Raw genomic sequence first — 22,040 nt, 5'->3', positions numbered from 1 at the left:
ACCAAAACATCAAAGGCTTCAAGAGACAGGATTCTCTGTTTAGAACACGCTGATCATCAATGAACTATGCATAGGGGTCAAAGTTTTCAAAGGATCCGAAACACAGGTTTCAATTGTGAAAGGTGCACGACCCGTCCAGACAGAGTACAGCCAGGAGCCCTTTGCTACACCCTGAGGATAAGTACAAAGTATTCCTGCATCTGTACACCAGCCAACAGAGGCTCCCGGCCGCCGCGGCCCGCAGACAGGTACCTGTGCACTGTCGCCCCCTTCCTTCTGGAGGAAGAACTGCTTCTTGAACTCGTAGTAGGCATTGTACTGGTGCCAGGGCTGCAGGAACTGGAACCTAGGAGCAGAGGCGAGGACGAGTGAGCCGCGCCGACACTCGGGGCTCCTACAGACGGCTCGCTGCGAGTGGACGCTGTCCCATATGCTCTCCAATGACTCGCTTGTGCCAGCTGCCCCCACAGCCGTGCGTGGTCACGGGATTGCATGTAAGCGGACCTTATGCTGGCTCACACGGAGGCACGGAACCTCTTTTCCCTGGTTCTTTGTTTTGTGTTTCTTTATAAACACATACCTTTTTTTTAAACTTGTATTTTTCTACCTGGCATATATATTTTTCCCGTTTTTATTTTCACTTTGTTTGGTTAACAAACAGTACGACACTCGTTTCAGTGCACAGTGTAGTGACTGAGCACTTCCGTACACCACCTGGTGCTCATCAGGACAGGTGCCCTCCTTCATCCCCATCCCCACCTCCTAAATGGCAGATTCTTGAAAAGCAGGAACTCCAGCCCTGTTTTAGGTAAGCTTCAACATTCTTACTTAAAAACAAAACAAAACAGACAAAAAACCTGCCACACAACTGTAAGTAATTCAGCAAGATGATTATAAGATGTATTTAATGTAAACACACGAGGATTAAAAACATTAAAGAAAGGAATTACGTAGCTAAACTAAAACCAAGCTAAGTGAAATGCCACATACCCGTACCCATCCCTCCACATTCCATTCCTCACCTTTGGTCATTCTTGGCACGGACACTGGTCTCAAACTTGAGGCCGTTGCGAGCCACGTATTCTGCCAGCTTGTCGATCACGGGCTGAATGTCGGGGGGCGGGGGGATGATGGCCGCCACGGGAGCAAGTGCACTGCAGAGAAGAGCTTCGTCACACTCCCCACTGTGCTGTGGGGGGGGGTCTCTGAGCGTCCTGGGCCACACCCACACGCAGTGACACACACACACACACACACACACACGGAGACTGAGCACACCTTCAACCACAAAGTCAGCTCCTTGAAAATGGACCAAAATATCATTGCCAATGGTAAAAATGGGGTTTTATGGAAAATAAGACTTAAAACCATGAAAACAGGTTTATTTTTTCCCCTAACATTTCCCTCCAGTGATAAGCCAATTCTTAGAAGCAACCAAGAATAAGTCATGTCTTGATTCTTTTTCATGTGAAAAGAGGATGTGCACCTCAACACCCTCGTTTCATGCCCCCTTCTCAGCACGGTCAGAAGGGAGGTCATTTTGCAGAAACACCGAAGTGTTCTGTCAAATTTCACCTGCAGGGACCCACCCAGTGCCCCTGACAAAGCACCCACAGCGCATCCGCCCACTCTGCAGACCCCAGATGATGGTGTAAGACAGGTGCTGGGGCCCAGTCCCTGCCCCACTGTCGCTTTTGTTCAGTGCTCAGCTGGTCTGGCAGCCAGCCCCAATTTGCCTACGGCTTGTGGGAGTCACTTCCATCGATTTTATAAAATTCTGCATTTCTTGCAAATAACTGCAGCTTCACTTCCCCCTGAATTTACGAAGAACTGCCCAACTGAGATGTTAGAACATCAGAAAGCCCAGGGGGTCAGGGTGGTGTGGGTGCTAAGAACATGCGGGTTATGGGGGCTGTAGGGCGCTGAGGATGTAGGGGTTATGGGGGCTGTAGGGCGCTGAGGATGTAGGGGTTATGGGGGAGTGGGGCGCTGAGGATGCGGAAATTGGGAGTGATGTGGGGTGCTGACTGGGAATCAATTTTCTAAGCGTTCATGTCGTGGCGATTTCTGTTGCGCTATCAGCTCCATAACTTGGCTATTTGGACACTTAAACCCTCACGTGACAGAGACCCTGCTAGAGAGCCCGACCCAAGGCCCCAGCCCAAGAACGCAGAAGTGCCCGGCTATGGGCAGAAGTGGCGTACCTTGTGGTGAGGGTGGCGGTCACCCCGCTACTCGTCTCTGCCGTGGTTGGGGGGGGCGGGGGCGTGGTTCCAGGGGGCGGCGGGGCGGCGGCGCCCCCAGCAGGCAGGGTGCTGTAGTAGGCGGCCACGTCGACCCCCGGCGGGGGGGGTGCCAGGCAGTAGGTGCCGTCGGGCAACATGTAGTAGCCGTAGTACACGGCAGCCACGGTCGCTGCGGAGAGACACATGCAGTGTCACCCCGTCCGTCGCAACCACACCGTTTCTAGAGGTTTCTGATTCAAGGAAGGCCGCCCACGGGACAGGCGATCTGGAGGACGCGGGCAATGTGGGGACACACACCCGGGGACAACGCACCGCGAAGGGGCAGCAAACATGCCCACGGGAAGTCCGTTCTCGATGAGTGCGTGGCTGAGCGCTGGCAACCTTCCCTCGTGCGACACGCGTCTGCCGAGCCGTTTGCGCCCTGTAACCCCCCGCCACACTCCCCCCCCACCCCGATGCACAGCGGTGTATCTACCACATCCCCACGGACACAGCTCTGCTGTCACAGACAGTGACTCACGACAGCCTCCTACACAGTCCGGGTATACATGCAAGCGCCCGCAGGGCAGTGACCCACCATTCCAGTAATTAAAAGTCCTATACGCTTATTCATCTTTCTTTTTTTTTTTATGGAAAAATATTAAAACCAGCTAAATCATTTAAGATTCAATGATCCAATTAAGAATTTTATTTCTTATCCTGTGTGGATATGCAAATGGTTCTGACTGCATTGAGATTTAATTTCCTTTTTCTTGGAGAATGGTGAAAAGATCTTTCCAATTAAAGAACTTTATTTTGAGGGGCTCCTGGGTGGCTCAGTCGTTAAGCGTCTGCCTTCGGCTCAGGTCATGATCCCGGGGTCCTGGGATGGGGCCCCGCATTGGGCTCCCTGTTCGGTGGGAGCCTGCTTCTCCCCTGCCTGCCGTTCCCCCTGCTTGTGCTCTCTCTCCCTCTCAAATAAATTAAAAAAAAAAAAAAAAAGGATTTTATTTTGATTTTCAATTAATTCACTTTTAAAAGAACATATATGAAGAGCGGGCGCTTCACCGTGACCCTGGTTCCCAGGGACGTGTGCTATGCAGGGAAATGGCGCTGCTAACGACTCACTCTTTGTTCACCGAGAGTGTGAGCTCCCAGCTTGTCCTCTCTTGATGTCATGCACCGACCGCAGTTACACGTTCACAACGACACCCTGAGCTTTCATAGACACGTGGCCCCAGATCCTGGTGGCGTGACCCTTGCCCAGCGTTCTCAATCACATCTCTGCAGGAAGGCGGGGCCCATCTAAAACCACCGGCTGGAGGCAGGGGCAAGCAGGGATGGCAGGAAAGGCACATTCACTCTGTAACCCAGCACGGAGCACACAGTGTTCATTGGACGGACGGACAGATGCAGTGGTTCCAATAGAAGCTTTTCCTAACCAAGCCAGGTGATCGCACACAAACCTAAGCCTCTGTCAAATCCAATGCAGTCCTTGCAAGAACGGAATGACAGGTCCCACCCACTTGCGACTTCAGGCAGTCAGGCTACCGGGGTCCCTCTTCTTAGCCCCCAGGCAGAACCACCCCACGGAGGAGGAGACAATGTGGCATTGGCGAGAACAGAGCATAACCGTGACCTGCCTCGGAGAACACCCGTGTGCAGCCCAGGGTCTCCAGGAGAGGGGACAGGACACATTTACTGTCTCGTCCAGAGTGTCACATCTCAGTGGAAGGACAGACACCGGCTCCTGTCCTGGACAGTCAGCCTCCTGCCTGAAAACAAGCCAAAGTACATTTTAAATCATAGCCGCAACCAGTGAGCCACGTGAACTCATAAAAATAGAACAGTTCACAAGTTTGGACTAACAGTGTAGGTTAGGCAATTGCAGTGTAACGCATTCTTCGTGCAACAGAAGTCAATAAATGGTTTTCAAAGCCGAGTACCATCGCTTTGAAGTACTTGTATGCAGATTAACCATCAGTCCATAGGGCTTTCCTGAACCGTCCATCGTGTTAAATTAAAAGTGTTAAAAACAGCGCTCCTGGCACGCGAGCAGATTAACTCGGGAATCCGCCCTCAGGACACGTGAAGACGCTGTTTAAAATAAAGCAGAAACTCTAAGAGCACAGCGGAGCTCACAAAAGGAGGCGGCTCGGTCTTCAGATAGGAAAATGAGAGCCCACCCGAACCCGAACGCGCCCTGGGCCTGGGCCGCCCCGGGGCCGCAGCAGGGGGTCGAGCTGGGGCAGAGGCGCTGAGCCAGTGTCCCCAACAGACGCGCACAGGAGATCTGCTCTACCCTCTCGACATACACGCGGTGAGCCTTCCAGCAGAGTCTTCATCACACTTTGCAAATGTGAACAGGAATTTTGACAATCTCCATTTATCTAAAAATAATGCTGACAGCCACCCAACGTCACTGTCTAGTGAGATGTGGGGTGGCTCGCTGGCTGGCAGGCCTCCCGCTGTGGGATGCAGGCACCACGGCAGGTTTACCAAGTCCCCTTTCAGCTGGAGCCTCACTTTGAGGACTGCCAGGGATGAAAAGCCTTCACGGAGAGGGTCCCCAACTCTGGGGCCGGGGTATGACGGTGGCGGTGAACGGCAGCCCGACACCCACGCCTTGCCTGTCACACCACCTCTGGATCCCACTCCCGAGAAGAGCGCCTCACTCCCTCACTTCTGACGCCGGCACATCCTGCAGTGTCCTCCGCGTGACGCGTCCCCCCAGCTCCCAAAGTCTGACCGCCAGTACCTCCCCCATCCCAGGCCGAGTCCAGGGGGTCCTGCTCGTCTGAGGCACCGCCAGGTCCGAGGGCTCCACGTCTGAAGAGCAGCGGCGGGCAGCCCCCACAGCCCCCAGCCGATGGCAGGCACTTGCCCAGCATTTAATGAGCGAAGCCAGCGACACCAGCTGACAGCAAGGCCCGGGAGCCTTTCCTGATGCCTAGTGCTAAGGTACGCGGGCACACGGACTCACCCTATTACCTCTGAAGCCGTGAGCTTGACGTCACAGACCCTTTAAAACGGTCGTCAGAGTGCACACTTTTTTTGTATACACCACCCCCCCCAACTCAGAGATTCTCACGAACACCAAGTTTTGAGGATCCCTGGACCAGACTGCAGACAGGACATATAGACGTCTGGTGCTCCAAGACCGAGCTCCCGTAAGCTCACCATCACGCTGTCATGATAGGGTGCAGAGCCCCAGAGGGCTCCTACCGCGCTCTCTACCACTGGACGTCCGCAACATAACACACCTCAGCAGCCTTGCTGTCCTCCACATTTTAGGTTGAATGTCTGAGAGGCGAGTGAGTTTCACAGGACGTTGAATGCCAACGGCATTATTAGCATCATGAGCACCACCAATCTTACTCCAGATAAATCCAAGAAAGACGTCTCAATGGCAGATGTTTCCTAAGGGCAGACGTAGCTGTTATGAAAAGAATCCAGCTACTTCAGAGTGTAAGGCACATTCGGAAGCACCTGTTTCCCAGACTGCAGCTGCTTAGAGATGGACAGAACCACGTAACACGGGGGCAGATCAACACACCTGATCTCCTTCTACAACTGGCTTCCTGCAAAAATCAGAGCCAATTTACTGATATCTTATGTGGTCTTAATCTCATATAAACTTAACTCCCGGAAGAGAATCCTGGCGTCAAAAGGGTTCTTGGAGATGAGGGGGCTGGTGAGCAATCCCTTCTCTGTAAGCAGCAGTTCGGGGAAGACAACATGGGTCTGTATTGAGAATGAAAATGCCTTTACTGAGTGCCGTGGAACCAATCTATTTTACTCATACAAGACGTCTGGACGACGGAGCATGACTGGCGGAGCGGCTGCAAGCGGCGGCCATCACACGGCCCCTGGGCCTGCACTTCACCCCCACCAGCCCCGCCGCCCCGTCCAAGACCAGGTGAGCCGCTTGGCCCCCCCCCCCGGACCTGCAGACGGTCCTCCCCATGCACCCCAGGGACCTTCCTAGTGAGTTTAATGGCTTTAAATCCTCTTTGTGCTTGATGATTCCAGAATTCCTACCTTCAGCTCTGAGCTGAACTTGCACATTAACCACCCACTCCACACCCCCACTGGGACGTCTAATAAACAATTCACTCGGGTTGAGTCCAGATCAGGATCCCTGCCTCCTCCCCACACACCTGCTCTCTCAGGGAATGGCCGTGCCGTGCCTGCTGGTGGGTCAGCTGCACTGCACACTTCCTCCCAGACCCCTGCTCTACAGCTCCAGGAGCACTGCCTGGACCAGACAGAAGAGCAGCCCCCGCCTCCCGGAAACCCGATTTCTCCCCACCCAGGGATCAGGCCACATTCCCTGCCCTCTGTCCCACCACTCCCCGGTTCTGCTCTCCTCGGGCCTCCGGCTTGGAGGGCCTCCCCAACAATGCCCACCGGCACGGTGACCTCCTCTCAGGCTCTCGGTTCCATGATTTTCCGCGACAGAAGGAACCTTGTTCACTGCTATTCCCACCATGGCACGAGCACAATGCCAATCTGCTCAGGGACTATGAGTTACACGCACGAGAATGAGACGTGGAATGGCAGTAGGCTTCTCTGCAGCAGCAAGGGCCACTAGAAAATGGTGGCCCAGAACTTCCAAAGCCCGAGAGACAGTATTCAACGCACAATTCTAGACCTGTCCAAACCACTTACCGCATGCGAAAGCAGAATCAGGGCACCCTAAAACATCTGTGTTCCTGTGTACCCCACCTGAGCGCATGCTAAACAAAGTACAGGAGTAAACATCACACACACCAGAGGAAGCTTAGGCAGTAACCTGGGGCATCAGCGAGAGGCTGGAGAACACTGGGCTGCAGGCTGAGAGCACGGCCTCTTCACAAAGGTGCAGGGGGAAGGCGCTCAGCAAACACAGCTGTGAACAGCACCACAACGCAGACCGGAGCGTGCACGGCGCCTACCGTGCCCGCAGGTGACCGAGGCGTCCGAACGACGATGTGCTGGGGAGGCGGCCCAACACCCAGCTGCCTTGTAGATGCCAGGCTGGAGGTCACAGCAGCTCTGGCTGGCTGCCTACAGCACCCAACAGCTGGGGCTACTCTAACGCAGGGCGCAGGGCATAAAGACAGGCCCCAGACTTAGAGATTCAGGGCAGGAGACTGATAAGCCATTTCTGTATCGTTCTCTTTTGAATTTTGATGATTAATGAAGTAGAGATTTAAGTGTATCAGTTAAAGTTACAAAGTAACCAAAGTAAAGATGAAACACTTAAGGTAAGTAAAATCTGGGGTGTGAGAGAGCACAAGTGAGCTCAATTATCATCCATCACAGTGGGAACACAACAGAGAATCCAACCCAGGGTGGATAAATCCTGAAACAGCGCTACAGACCCATGACTTAGAGGGTAACCATCAAGAACTCAAAGACAAATGGTTAAAAGGAAATACTGTGAAACAATGTGTGTGTGGGGGGAAGGGGGGTTTGACCAATACTTCTCATAAAAAGCATTTATTACATGACTTGAAAGTGTATTACTTTGACTCAAGTAATTTTTAAAGTATCCTAATTACAATCAAAGAGATGACTAGTATCTGACCCTCCAGTGCCCCCTGAATGCCGGGGAAACAGCATCATTCCCGCTCCTCCTCAGTGTGTTACCGCGTGTGTCCATCCAGCCACTATTAATAAATACATCCTTGTAGGAATGAGGCGTCTAGGGGCTGGAGGCCCCGCAGTATCCATGACAGACCAGGCCTGTCCTCCTGCCGCTTCTGTACAGCAAGTGAGGGTATGAAGTAAACCAGACACCGAGAATGGCCAAGAGAATGTGAAACCCTGTGAGAAGGGCATGAACTAGGGAAGACCGTCAGCAAAGCCACGGGAGGTCTGACTTGAGAGGGACTGTGTTTCACGCCAAGGAGGAGCCAGTGCAAAGGCCCTGTAGTCAGATCCCACTTAGCACATTTCAGGAACAGGAAGAGCAGACTGGGGGGCGGTGGAGGTGAGTTTCTGGAATCTCAATGGGATGGTTAACCACAAGGAGGTTCTGAGTAGAGAGGTGATGACACGGGGTTCAACTTCGGGATCACAATGGCTGCATGGGCTGCAGGAAGGCAGCACCAGGACCGAGGAGGCTGACAGTCAGCGGCTGAGACCACAAGTGGACCTGGCGAGGAATGCCAGATTTGGGACAGATCCTGAACGAGGTCCCCAAGGACGTATAGCGTGATTACACATGGGTGTGAGGGATGAGAAGACTCGTATGGCGCCTGCTGCTCTCGCCTGAACTGGGCGTGTGAGGGGAAATCGCGGGTCGTGCTGCAGATGCTGCGGATTCAAGACCTCTGCTGCCCAGCCCAGCAGTAATGGCAAGAAGGTGGGGAGGTCAGGGATGCAGACACAGATCTGTACCAAAAGGATGTGGGAACCTTCCTAAGAACACAAACAACAGCATACTTAAGAGCAGGGTTTTACCAAAACTGGTCTTTGATATAACTTTAAAGTCTAGAGAGCTTTCAGGGCACCTGGGTGGCTCAGTTGGTTAAGCGACTGCCTTCAGCTCAGGTCACGATCCTGGAGTCCCGGGATCGAGTCCCACATCGGGCTCCTTGCTCAGCAGGGAGTCTGTTCTCCCTCGGACCCTCTTCCCTCTCGTGCTCTCTCTCTCTCATTCTCTCTCTCTCAAATAAATAAATAAAATCTTTAAAAAAAAAAAAGTCTAGAGAGCTTTCATATAAAAAGTCAGTAAAACGAAGACATTTATATTCAAGGAAGGTCTCTCGCTAATTCTGGGATAGAGCATGGTCGGCAAATGTTTCCTACAAAGAGCCAGACAGTAAATTCATTACTGTTTGTGGACCAAGAGGCAAAATTGGGGGCATGATGTACTCAGAGAATAAGAAAAAGTAAATTCCCACACGTTTTTTAATTGATGAAGTTCCAAGTATGATAAAAATACCTGAGTGGTTTTTTTGGGAGAAGGCATACAGGTGTATAAATGGGAAGAATAACACTCTTCTCATGAAGAATGCCATTTCACCTAATTGGGGTTCAAAGTGGACTGTAAAGATTGGTCACACACGCGCAGGCCGCCCGCCTGGCAGCTTCCGTTCACCCTAGCTATAACACCTCCCTCCCCTCCACAAACTGGAATGCTTGTTTCTGTTTTCCAAAAGTCACACTTTTCTGAAGAGCTTTTAGAAACGCCCTTCTAACCTCAGCAGTTAATAACTTCAAAAGTGTCCTTTTCCTTTTTTTTTAAGATTTTACTTACTTATTTGACAGAGAGAAACGGTGATAGGGAACACAAGCAGGGGGAGTGGGAGAGGGAGGAGCAGGCTTCCCGTGGAGCAGGGAGCCCGATGCGGGGCTCGATCCCAGGACCCCGGGACCATGACCTGAGCCGAAGGCAGACGCCCAACGACTGAGCCCCCCAGGCGCCCCTCAAAACTACTTTCAAACACATGGAAAAGTCACAGGAAGTGCCATCTGTCCTCACCGCCACCACTATTTGGGTTTTCCCGTATTCCCTTCCATTCTGTGACCACACGTTCCAGGGTTTCTGAGACACGGGTGGATTCTTTGGAGAGGATGATGTGCACACCCCCAAACACTTGGGGGTCTGACCTCCGACTCAGGTTCACAGTCAGCCAATAAACACACAGAACGTGCAACGCTGTAGATAATTTCCCAAATCACAAGTGAGGTTCCTTTACCCCTATTTCACATTCAAGCTAAAGCTAGACTCCAGGGGGTGGGGAGGTGGGTGGAGAGAGCCACCGGCCAAAAGAACTTACTGCACACGCCCCGGGGGTGCGCAGAGCAGGACCGAGGCCGAGCTGCCTCTCCCGTGTAATTAACAGCTGACAGACCGGCGTCAGAGTAAGTAATTTTCATGGTGATTTCACCATGTAACATAAAACTCTACAAGACTACCTATTCTGTTGAAAAGAAATCTTAATAAAGGTTTTATCAGCACCTAAAGATTCAGATCCTGAACACAGTATTAATCTCATCAGCAGTCTACTTGACTGGAGAAATTTTCCTCTGCCCACAGTGTAAAAAGTTATGCTCTCTTCACACTGAAGACCTTCACCCCAGGAGAGGTCAAATTATGGGAGTTCAAACACCAGGCACCAACAACACAATCCAATAGTGATCTCTAGTATTACCAAGTTCTGCATTTCTCTCATCCACTGGACGGTCCGCTTACCCCGTCCCCAAGACTTCCAGCTTCGCCTGGTGGACTTGGACCATTTCCACGAGTTCCTGAAGGGCCCCTGTGACCCCTGTTCCCTTCACGCAGGGTACTCATCTGCTGGCTCTCCATAATACAGAGTCTCGTGTCACAGGGAAACCACAGTGAAGCCAACCAACAACCCCTACAATACTAAGTCCACACCTGTGTTTTTAAAGCAGCCTTTTTTTAGCATAGTTGACACATAAAGTACATTAATTTCAGGTGTGCAACACAGTGATTCAACATAAGTTAACAGTTTTTACATAAAAGAGTATTACTGCCCTGCCTAACTCCCTAAATACTTGAAAGCATTTATCATTTGGATCATCCACACAGTGTCTGAATATGTTCAAACTTAATACTTGTTACCACAAAGTGCATCAGTCCCCTTTTATTTACTCCCTTATGACCTCCAGATGACCCAGTGTTAAAAAAATTCCCCAAATGAGGGGCACCTGGGTGGCTCAGTTGGTTAAGCATCTGCCTTTGGCTCAGGTCATGGTCCCAGGGTCCTGGGATGGAGCCCCGCGTTGGGCTCCCTGCTCGGTGGGGAGCCTGCTTCTCCCTCTCCCTCTCCCACTCCCCCTCTGCTTGCGCGCTCTCTCTCTCGCTGTCTATATTTCACATAAATAAAAATCTTAAAAAAAAATTCCCCAAACGAAAGGAGACTTGTCTCAGTCACCAAAGCCTTAGACTAGGAGTATCTGAACAGCTTCTGCAATGATGAAGAATGTCGTCTGTAAAGCTGGAAAACCACTCAAACCAGTCAGTTTTAACCCTACGAATACGGGACCCAGGGACTTCGGGCCAGTGTTTAAAAGCAATCGCTCTCTTTCTGGCAAATAAAACCTTCTAGAAAGGTCTATCTCTACCCATTACTTAAAGTCATCATCAGTGACCCTCACATAAAAAGTTTTGAGTTTTCAATACTGTATTAGGTTTGGAGGCCTGTTACATAAAAACAGGTTCCAGAGAGTTCTGGGTGAAGAAAGGGAGCGGCTCAAGTGTGCAACCTGAACTGCAGGGTGGAGAAGCCTGCAGACACGTGGGGAGGGCCTGTGGGGGCTCGCCGGCTCTGACACCTGCTCGGGGGCACTTTCCGTATCTCACAGGAGAGCCCAGAATGGGCTTTCCAGAGAAGGCTGCACTTGGAAAGGAAGACAAAGGATCTCAGAGGCGGCGGGGACAGTGTCAAGGAGGAAGGGCCTACAGCATCGGACGAAAGGTTTGGACAGAGCCGCCAGCGTGAGCAGGAGACCACCAGGAAAGGGCGCAGAGCTATGCGGGCCACCAGAGCTGGGTAGCGACCACCGCAGCCTGCATGAAAACAGAACGCAAGCAAGCGTGGAGTTTTCAGAGCCACAGATGAATCTGGTGAGAGAAGAATTCCACGGAGCACAAAGGAAAGGAAAGCAAGCCATCCCTGAGCCGGACTGAGGCCGAGCTAAGCTGGGTCCTAACTGGGCTTGCCGCCTCCTTCTGTGCAGCGTGGGAGAGCTCGCGACGGTTTTTACATGTTTCAGTGGTCGGAAACAAACCAGAGCACTTCATGACACAAATGTTCTGATATTCCAGTTTGGGCGTCCCTGAAGCCTGGTCTGCTGGAGCCCGGCCACGCCCCCTCGCGGCCTCCTGTCTGCTTGCCGACCAGCTGCAAGAGCAGGGTGCACGGCCGTGCCAGAGATGGCGGGACCCGTGGCACAGGACCTGAAAAGTGACGGTGGGACCTTCATGGCAAGTCTGCACATCCCGCTGTTGCACCGAGAGAGCAGAGGCCCCAAGCCACACCTTTACAGAACCAGCACGTTTTAAACTCAAACGGACAGGGACGCCGGGGTGGCTCAGTGGGTGAAGTGTGTGCCTTCGGCTCAGGTCATGGTCCCAGGGTCCTGGGATCGAGTCCCGCATCGGGCTCCCTGCTCAGTGGGGAGTCTGCTTCTCCCTCTCCCTCTGCCCTTCCCCCGCCCAAATAAATAAAATCTCTTAAAAAAAACAACCCGCAACAGACAGAAGAGGTATGACTGAGAAAACCAGTCACTGATGCAGAAGGAGGTGGACAGAGATGGCTGGACCCACAGGCTGAAGGCAAAAGAGAAACAGATTAAAACAAAAAAGAGAAAATGATACACACAGAAGAAAAAGATGATCCAAAAGAAGGAAACTGATGTCTTTTAAGCAGAGAAGCCAACAACTGGAATAGAAAAGATGATGAGAGACACACGACAGAAAACAGCCTCCAGGATGGAGGACGGAGAACTGAGCTCCAGGACAACGGGGGGGGGGGGGGGACGACTGCCTGGAGGTCACCAGGCGGCCAGCCAGTGAGCGCCAGCACCCCCCCCCCCCCGCCGAGCTGCGAGGTAGAGGAGCTGCAGCTGGCCCCTTCCTCTTCACAGCAACGTATCCAAGTCCACAGCCCACCTGGCAGCGCCCCCGGGTTCCAGGCACTGGGCCTGCGTCCGGTTCTCTCCACCAAGGCGCTTGCCGACATGACCGAGCTCCGAGAACGGTGTCCAGGAGAAATGAGTGAGAACCAAGCCGCTAACAACCCCACACGACTGGCTTCTCTGCCGCAGGAAGGACCGGGCTGGACGCTAGCTTACGAAGATCTCGGAGAAGGAAGATACTCCCCAAGAACTTTATATCCAGACAAGCTCTCCTGTCTGCTTGTGGGAGGGGGGGCACAAGGGCGGGAGGGGGGCACTTCTCAAGCACGTGAGAATGCGTGAACAGAACCCTCGCGACACGAGTCCATGAGACTTGAACGCACAGAGGCGCCCCGGTGAAAACCTAACCCTTGACGGAGGCCAACCGGACCAGGGGGCGTGGGCTATAGACACACCATCAGCATTACTCACACTCTCACAAGACAAACACACTGCTTCCTAAAAATCAGGAGTTAGGGCGGGGGCAGGAAGGGATTTTAGGAGTATTTTAATTTCTTCCAGTTTCAGTTAATTAATCACATCTAAGATAAAAACAGAGCTTTAAAAAAATCTACAATCTCAATCTCTTTAGCATTCTCCTAATCTCCAGAACTGAATTGAGGTATGGAAAAAACTTTTATTTGAAGATCAGCAATTACTTTAATTTTTGATTATAGGTTCTTCTGTTAAGTTGGAGTAAAATTAAAAAAGCTTACTTCCACTTTAACACAAATATCTCTAACTGTACATCCAACTTTCTAATCCCTGTTCCGCACAAAGCCCATCTCTGTATCCCCAGCCAGGAGCTTCCTGCCCTCCCCCCCAACTTCCGTCAGGGTTTCCCACTGCGTCGGGGACGCTCCCCTCATAGTAAAAATGTCTATTTCTGGGTGGTGGAATCTTGGGTACTATTTTTACTTTCTTGCTTCTATTTCTCTTCACTTACAATAAAGGCATTTTTTTAAAAAAAGGGTTTAGAAGGTAAGTAAAGCACCTCAAGGTCATGATTTTGCAGAAAAAAAGAAATGCCATGAACAACAACAGCAAAATCACACTTAAAAACAGCAGAAGCAAGAAAATATCTAGTCTAGCCACACGGTAGTTTAATTTCACTTCAGCTATTTACAGAAAGAAACATTAAAAAAAACTAGGTTGGCATTTTATTTTTAAAAACCTGCCTGCTATATCAATGGCCAGTACTTCAGTATTACTGTTTCCTGCATAACTAACTGTATTTATGACCCTCTTCGGCAAAAACTTAGAGCTAAATAGCAGGAAACAACCAAGTAACAGAAAATCACTGTCAAGCTGATAAAAGGAAGAAATTATTAGTTTTACGTCTGTATTTAAGAATCTTTTAAAAAAATTCTTTCAAAATATAAACAGACGCTTTTCTTCTGAGGCTGCCTCTATCCAAGAAAATCTCTCATCAGCAAGAAGTCAATCACAAGGAATGGCCTGAGGTGATCCCTAATCACATGCTAAAGAAAGAGCGGGAAAGGCTGGGTGACCCCAGCTCTGACGGGCCCCAGCGTCGCCAGGCTCTGGCGGGGAGCGGACAGACGGTCTTGAAACTGCGTGTTAACATCACAGGCCCGCCAGAGCTCCCTCGGGACCCTGCAGTAGTTTCACAGAGGCATGCCATCCCTCTCGCGCTTTCTCTGGGAAGGGGACAGTCTGCTACATGGTCCAAAAGGCACAGACACGCAGCGACAGAGCAGCCCCCCGCGGAGCCCCACTCCGCAGGTCGTCTCTCACCCGACCCGTTGGAGACGCCCCGCCCCGCCCCCCGAGTCTGAATCCGACTTGAGGGCTTCCTCCTACACCTGCTCCTCCGCACCCGGCCCCACACCTGCGCGCGGCCAGCTGTCTCCTTGCCCTCTCCCGAGGGCACAGGGGCATCTCGCTCTCCCCCCAGCACTAGAAATCTGGCTTGTGCTGAGTACTGTGGCTGCAGGCGTGGACTGCAGGCATGTGCGCCCTCAGGTCTGGTGGATACGGCACAGCCGGAAATCGCACCGCAGGTCCCGCCGGAGCTGCTCTTCTTCAATCTCTACTGTTATGAAGAACTCAAGCTTGTTAACGTGAAATAACTTTCAACAGCCCAGAAGCCTTGACTGTACCCAAGATTTGCAATTCTCGTGTTCTTGCGTGCCGGCCAGGGTGGGCCTCTCGACTGCAGCAGTCCTGTATCCTGCACGCGTGTGCTGCAGTCTGGCGCGAGGGCGACCCTGGCTCGCACTGTCCGGGGCTCGGGCTCTGAAGCCAGCAGGTACAATGCCATTTGGGGGAGCCGCGAGGGGAAGCCTTTACAAAAACTGCACGGCCACGTTTACCTCTCTGAATTACTCACACTGCGGCCTGTGTTTCTGCTGCACTTTTTTCCCCTATTTGACTATGAAAGCTGTTGGTGTGTGTTAGACACTTCTGCTCCCTCCATAATTTTACTTTTTCTACTAGAGCAATCTAACGTCATCTGTTGGCTTAAAGGACAGAATTCCTCACCGCCCCAAGTCTCCTCACTTTGCTGAGAGCTGTCCACGCGGCACCTTCAACCTGGAAGCCGCGGGGCTGCTGGGTAAAAGGCGGGGCTCATCCCCAGGTACTCCCCTCCCCACAGGCTGCCCCGGTGCCTTCCCCACCCGCTTCTGGTCGTGCATCTCGGGGCTCTCGTCTGCGCCCCCTTTGAAGGCGGCCCCGCTGTGTGTGCCGGGCAAGCTGCCAGCCTGGTGCACTGCACACCAGGGCCGTGAGGCTCCTCTCCAGCTCGCTGGGCCTGTTTCCCTGAACGGCACAGCTCTCCTCCGAAACAGTTTTTTCCAGTGAAACTACTGTAATTACACATTTAATTCGAATTTATACAAATCGGTGGAGGGCCAACTGCTTACAAGACCATGTGGAACCAGGGAGAACTGGGCGGAGAGCAGTCAAGTCACAGACGCCACCCAAACTCTGCTCCGGGGCGCCAGCACCCAGTCACTGCACAGCGTCCGGAAGGGAGGCGGCAGTCCCATGCGACTGGCCGATGGCCCACCTCATGTCCACGGTACGAGATGTTTCAGGTCCGCCGGTACCACTTCTAGGTCTGTTCTTAGCCCAAACTTTGTTTAAACCACCACGGCCTCAGGCCCCGACAGGTCTTCCCTTGTAACATTTCACTTACTACCTAATAGGACTCATTTCCCTTCCCTGGCCTCCTTTTCAAACTTTCCATATTGTTCCCCACCCCCCCCAAAGGTAACCATAGAATCTACCCGCAGGTGAAAACAAACCTCTTTGAAAACCTGAATACAGGTGCTCACACGTGTTTGCGCTGGGCAAGTTCAAGCCCGGGGCTCTTCCTAGAAACTGGATTAGTGAGTCTAACCACCCAGGCCTCCTGCCTCACCCCACGAGCCTTAGAGCCCGGACAGAAGCTGCTGTGGAGGCCCGGAGGCGGGTGCTCTCGGGGGGCTCTCATGGGGACGCTCACTCCCCACCAGGCACGGCCCCTCTCCCTCTGCACAGCCCAGCTTCAGAGGGCCCACGCTCAGGCGTCCACCCCCACAGCCTGTCTGCTTCCCGCCCCGCTGCAGTCCAGCTTCTGTCCTCCCCACGTCAACGAAACAGCTCTCGCTTCTGGTACCGAGGGTTCTGCATGCAACCGGGACACCTCACAGCCCACCTCCCTAGCCTCTATGCAGCACGGACCACTGCTGAGCAGTCTCCGGAGAAGCTCTGGGACAGCCCGCTGCCCCCACGCCCGTGACCCCTTCCACAGGCATAGTGGAGACTGGATGCAGAGGAATGCCTACGAGCAGCACCTACTCGCCCACTGTTTTCTTGGACTGCCTTGTATTTTTACAAAATATGAACCCATTGCCAACATTTGTAAATTGAGATATTTCACCTACACGTTTTAGATTTCTTGCTTCTCCGGAAAATCTGGACTCCGGTCCCTGCCTCTGGCATAGCTGCGATCCCCGCGTAAGCAGCCCCGGGCCCTGTCAGCACGGACTCTCTCCTCTCTGTTGGCTTAGACAGCTGAGCTGTGAGGCTGTAACATCAGGCTCGAGTCCCAGACGGCCTGTCATGCTCACACTGCGTGAGGCACAGCGGTCGCTAACTGGCGCCCCCTGCTGGAGCGCTTCCAGGGGAAGGCGGGCAGGGTCCAGGCGGGGAGTCGCACCTGGTGCACTTGATGTTTGCCCAAGGAGGAACCGGCGTCAGTGGGGCTCTGGGAGCCCGCAAGGAGCCTGAGTCACAGAGCAGCCACTGGGACTGCTGCACGGCAGGCGCCCCCCCCCCCCCCCGAGTGCTGCAGGGGCTGCAGACACACCGCCCACCACCACCCTCGATGCTTAATGGTACAAGCTCCAACATAGACAGAGTGAATGACGGGGTGATGGTGACCCTGCCCCCGAATTTCCTCTTGTCTTCCGTGCAAGACAGTTCAATACCTTCACATCTAGTGGGTGCACACGGGCAAGGTGTTTAGCTTGCAGAAACTCGATGACAGGGCTGAAAAAGGAAAACAAGGGAAGCCGAGGGACAGCCCGCTCAGCCATGCTCCACGGTCACTCCCGACTCCTGTTCGCCTGTGTGGCCCTGCTGTCCACACAGCACTCCCGTCGTGAGCACTGCAAACCCCAGGTCCTGTAAGAGGCTTTTTCAGGGTACATGCATGGAGCTCCCTCAAGTCACTGACTTGTAAAGTCTGCAAACGTTACTTCGGCACGTCAGAGTCACATGCTGCCACGGGCCACACCAGGAGAAGGGCGCAGGGGGGCCTGGCTACTCTTTCTGACAGACGCTCGCATAATGAGCAGCCTACGTCTTAAAAGAGAATTATCTCCGACTGATCTTCCACCCTCTAATGGTGACGAGCTTTACGGACGGATCATCTGATCGGATCTGCAGGTGAAGGACAACAAATCCCTGCAGCCATCCTAAAGCCTCTGCTCTTATTCAACACTGAACTTCTGAGCAATTTTGAAAAGATCGGATAATGAGACTGAGATCAAATACCTTCAAATGATTACTTGAATAGAACCTCAAGATTTGCCTTCCATTAACAATCTTCTGGTAATTAAAAAGACAAAAGGCTAGCAAGCAGCCCGAACAGGTGGGAACTGTAACTAGCTGGGACTCTAAGGTGCACATCGCACGCCAGCTTGAGCTGTGTCCTTTGCAGGAAAGCAACCACGCAGACAGCACTGCAAGCCTGCCAGCGTCCGCGCTCCTTGGGCTTCGTAACAGAGCTTCGACTTTGGTTAGGGCCGCTGCATGTTGGACTCCAGACCCTCGTGCAGGCCAGGAGACCATGCAACACTGTCCTGTCTGTGCGGGTCAAAGGGAGGCACCAAGCACGGCTTCTTGGGTGGGGGGAAGAGGGGGTCTTCAAAGAAGGGCAAAGTCCCCAAGCACCTGCTTTCCTTCCCTACCCTTCTTGTTCATCCTTCCCGGAAGGCAGAGCTGATGCTGGACATGGAGCAGCCATTTGTCAGCATTAGGTGACAAACAAAAGGATGAGGCCTCATGCCGAGGATGGCTAACCATGAAGACCCAAGGGACTGAGTCCTCCCAGAACCTCTGCCAGACGCGTGCTGCATGCACACTGTCGTGCTGCCCTGCTGGGTGAGCTCTGCAGTGGGCTGCAGGCCGGGAGGTGCACAGCGAGGTACTCACAGTCAGTGGTGTACTCCACCTGGGAGGGCTGCACGGTGCCATCTGCCGCAGGGGGGGTGGGGGCGGGGCTGTCGGCCTGGGCTTTACGGACCAGCACAGCAAGGGGGTGATCCGGGTCCACCACCTTCAAAGGCTGCAGACAGAGAGGATGCATGATCACACCGTTTCCCGGACCCTGAGTCATGGAGAACTCTTTTGTGGCCAAGGAGGCTCAACTTAAGGGCTCGGTGGACGTGCTTTAGGAAACCCGCATGCACACATAGAGGGCCTGAATGACTGTGGCCGTGCGTGAGCCCCAGAGAAAGCGAGGGGACAGATGGCTTCCATCCTCTGTAACCACTCGGGAAAGGAAGGAAGGTTGGGCAAGACTACACTGCCACCGACAGAAGTGTGAGCCACCAAGCAAACAATGAAAATGCAAAACAGACTTCGATGATGATAAAATAAGATACAGAAGAAATGGCTGCTTCAGGATTTCCCAAAACTAGACTAGCAGCAGTTCTGTTATAGCATAAAAAATACAGAAGATCAAAACCTTCATCAGCTCCTCCAGGCGGTTACACTTCTTGGAAGCAAAGAGAGACGGGTGCAGGTAACTCCCATCTCCTTCATCATCATCATCATCAGAGCTGACCCCCGACTCTGGAAAGCAAAAGTGTGTTTCAAGATTCTGGTGTGTGGGGAGAGACAGGGCACAGATACACGGTGGGAACTCAGAAGCAGACAAACACAGGGCTGCTGGGAACCGTGCGGCGGCCATCTGCCCGGAGAGCACCTCTGGGGAACAGCCCCCGGAGCGCTACTGCCCAACGCGCTCAGTGGAGAGCAGGGGACAGAGACAGGCGAGCGCCGCGGGCCCAGCCGGCACAGCCGTCCAGCGCTCACTAGCCTGGGGCCCCCACGCTTTAACATTTTTTAGAAAAAAGGCAAAAATCCTGATTGATGAAAGGCAGAACAACGGCAACCGATACTTTAAAAAACTAACTATGGAGAAAATGAGATCTATAAGCAAGGTTTGTACAAATGATTCTGAAAATCATGTTTCAGCTCAAGAGAAAAAAATTCAATGGCAGACATGTACAGACTGCTGTCCCTGCACATTTCTCAAAAGAGTTAACTGGCCTTTGTGGTAAGAATTCCCAATTTAGATACTTAATAAAAACAACAGTTTATGGTAGAGATGAATAAAAAAAGGGAGAGTAAAGCTGACCGCTCCATTTCTGTGCGCACGTGCACGGCTGGGACCACCCCAGGAAACAGATTTACTCTTTTCTCCAGGAAACGTGAAACAGCCAAAACGAGAGGAAAAATTTCCAAACCAGATGATTATGTTCTGATAGCATCAATATTTAATTACATTTCACTATCTATGGAAATATTAATTAAGAATCTAGTGTATTTCCAAGATTTACTCAAGAAGCGCTTTACCCCATCTAATCAGCATGCCTTAGTGGGAGGGCGGCATGAACATTCTGGAAGTCCTGCAGTGCAGGCTCATCCCCTCCCAGAGGCTGCCCAGCACAGGCCCCGCGTCCACACAGTCTCACATACTCTTTTTCTCTTCATTTCTGTTTTCCGCCAGCACCGTGTAGCGTCCTTCTTTCATGGCTTTCTGGATGAATTTGTAGTAGGGGTTGAGGTAGTGATCAAAGCGTAGAAAGTCAAATTGAGAGTTTCGGGCCTGCTTGGCTTTCAGCATTATTTCAAACTGTGCTCCCTGTTTGCACACGAAATTGGCTGTGCGCTCAATGATAGCATGCATTTTGGCTGTTGGTGGCTATGAAAAAACATACATATTCACGTGATCAATTTTTCCTCTTTTTTCACTGGCCACATGACTTAGAACACACACACAAAAACTGGTTTTACTGTCGATTATATGAAATAAGAGACGTTTCAAGGGGCACCTGGATGGCTCGGTTAAGCGGCCGGCTCAGGCTGTGATCTCGGGGTCATGAGGCTGAGCCCCACGTTGGGCTCTGCGCTCAGCGGGGAGTTTGCTTGTCCCTTTCTCTCTGTTCCTCCCCCGACTCGCGCGCTCTCTCTAATAAAATCTTAAAAAAAAGGAGAGAGAGAGACACTTCAGGCGGAAGAGCCCAGTTTGAACAGCCCTGGTCCCACGACACTTTGGTCTATTTCTGGATTCTGCAGCACTTCATGGGGAGAAAACTCACGGACCGAGGCAGGCCACTCCAGCTTTGCGCACAACTGACCCGAGGCAATCTTTTTTACACCAAGTCCCTGTACCTCCACAGTGACCGGGTTCTGTGATGGGGTTGGAGGCTGTGAACCCTCCGAAGCCGTATGCAAATTATGTACACATGCATGTTTCTAGGGAGGGGGTACACGTTCACCTAGTTTCTCAAGTGTCTACACATCACTCCTCTTTCCTTCTTAGCTGGGACTAGATTTTATAGCTTGGAAAACAGCCTTTTTGGACATGTGAGGAAAGCCCCACGCTTTCACCTGCTCCTGTACCTAACTCACCCCCACGGTACAGGGGTGTGGTCTGGCCAGAATGGGGAGGGCCTTACCCACAAGAACAGAGCGCACCATCTTGCTGCCTCCAAGTGAGGAGGTTACCACTAGGAATCAGACCCTGCCGGCGCTGCTAAGTTACTTCTACCACATGGCACGCTTGGCATTTCCCACCCACAAATGGAGCTCGTCAGACCAGACGCTGAAAGCCATACTCCAAAAATACTTTTAATAATAACGAAGAGATTAACACTTGGAAATTACATGCAAATAATGTGGGAAATTATTCATTAAAAATGGGCAGTTAACTATTCAAGATGCTTTCTGTAATTCCAGAACCACATCCTTCATAAAACATAAATGCCTTAACTCTCAAATTTAATTCCTGAAGTAATGAAGTCCTTCACACTTAAACAGAATAAGTACCTACAATTAAAGTTATTTACTGATTCCAAAATAAACTAGATTCCATGTCAAAGGCCCACTGTGCCTGGAGTATGGATCCTGAGGCAGATTTTCAATGGCTTGGGTGAACAGCATGATTAATCTTTGAAACTGTGTTCCACGCACACGTCGATCATTAACAGTGAATTCAGAATAGTGACCTTGAAAGGAAGCTACAATCACCTCCATGGAGAGGTATTCTCTGCTGACCAAACTAACCTGCTGTTTTAAAATCTCCTGAAAGCAGGCCTATTTATGATACGACATCATGGTAAAAAGACAGTGGCCACAAAGCATGGTGAGAAACAGAGCACGTGGTGAGCATACTTCTGGACCTGCTCCCAGAGCAAGTGGATAATACACCAATACCTGGTGTGGAAAATCTTTGCTCTCTTTATCACACTATTTTTACATAGATCTTTTTCTATTTAATACCACGAGTATCCCTACTATGAAGTGGGATTTCAAGGACATATATACATATATGAGGTGTTACAAAGACTGATGATAAAAGGGGAAATACTTGTCTCACACGGGGAAACCTTCAGTTTAAGAAAGTGACTGAGCCCGGGGCGCCTGGGTGGC

The 22,040-nt window shown here is 51.9% G+C and overlaps 1 protein-coding gene across 2 annotated transcripts in view; it reads right to left on the bottom strand.

Annotated features, from left to right (window-relative positions):
• SFSWAP (splicing factor SWAP) overlaps window positions 1-22,040 on the bottom strand; it is a 68,889-nt gene that overhangs the window by 34,581 nt on the left and 12,268 nt on the right. For both annotated transcript variants that reach the window (XM_028095835.2, XM_028095836.2), the window contains 6 exons: window positions 20,085-20,310; window positions 19,069-19,175; window positions 18,534-18,666; window positions 2,205-2,415; window positions 1,023-1,154; window positions 253-346 (listed from right to left, as the gene is read on the bottom strand). In XM_028095835.2, the coding sequence (XP_027951636.1) occupies window positions 253-346; window positions 1,023-1,154; window positions 2,205-2,415; window positions 18,534-18,666; window positions 19,069-19,175; window positions 20,085-20,310 (903 nt within the window). The remainder of the gene's footprint in view (window positions 1-252; window positions 347-1,022; window positions 1,155-2,204; window positions 2,416-18,533; window positions 18,667-19,068; window positions 19,176-20,084; window positions 20,311-22,040) is intronic.

This window comes from Eumetopias jubatus, unplaced genomic scaffold, assembly GCF_037043125.1.
Source record: "Eumetopias jubatus isolate StellerSeaLion01/CBP00866 unplaced genomic scaffold, mEumJub1_p1.0 scaffold_16, whole genome shotgun sequence".
NCBI lineage: Eukaryota > Metazoa > Chordata > Mammalia > Carnivora > Otariidae > Eumetopias > Eumetopias jubatus.
The sequence above is the reverse complement of the archived record's forward strand: the minus strand, read 5'-3'. Positions and strand labels throughout refer to the sequence as shown.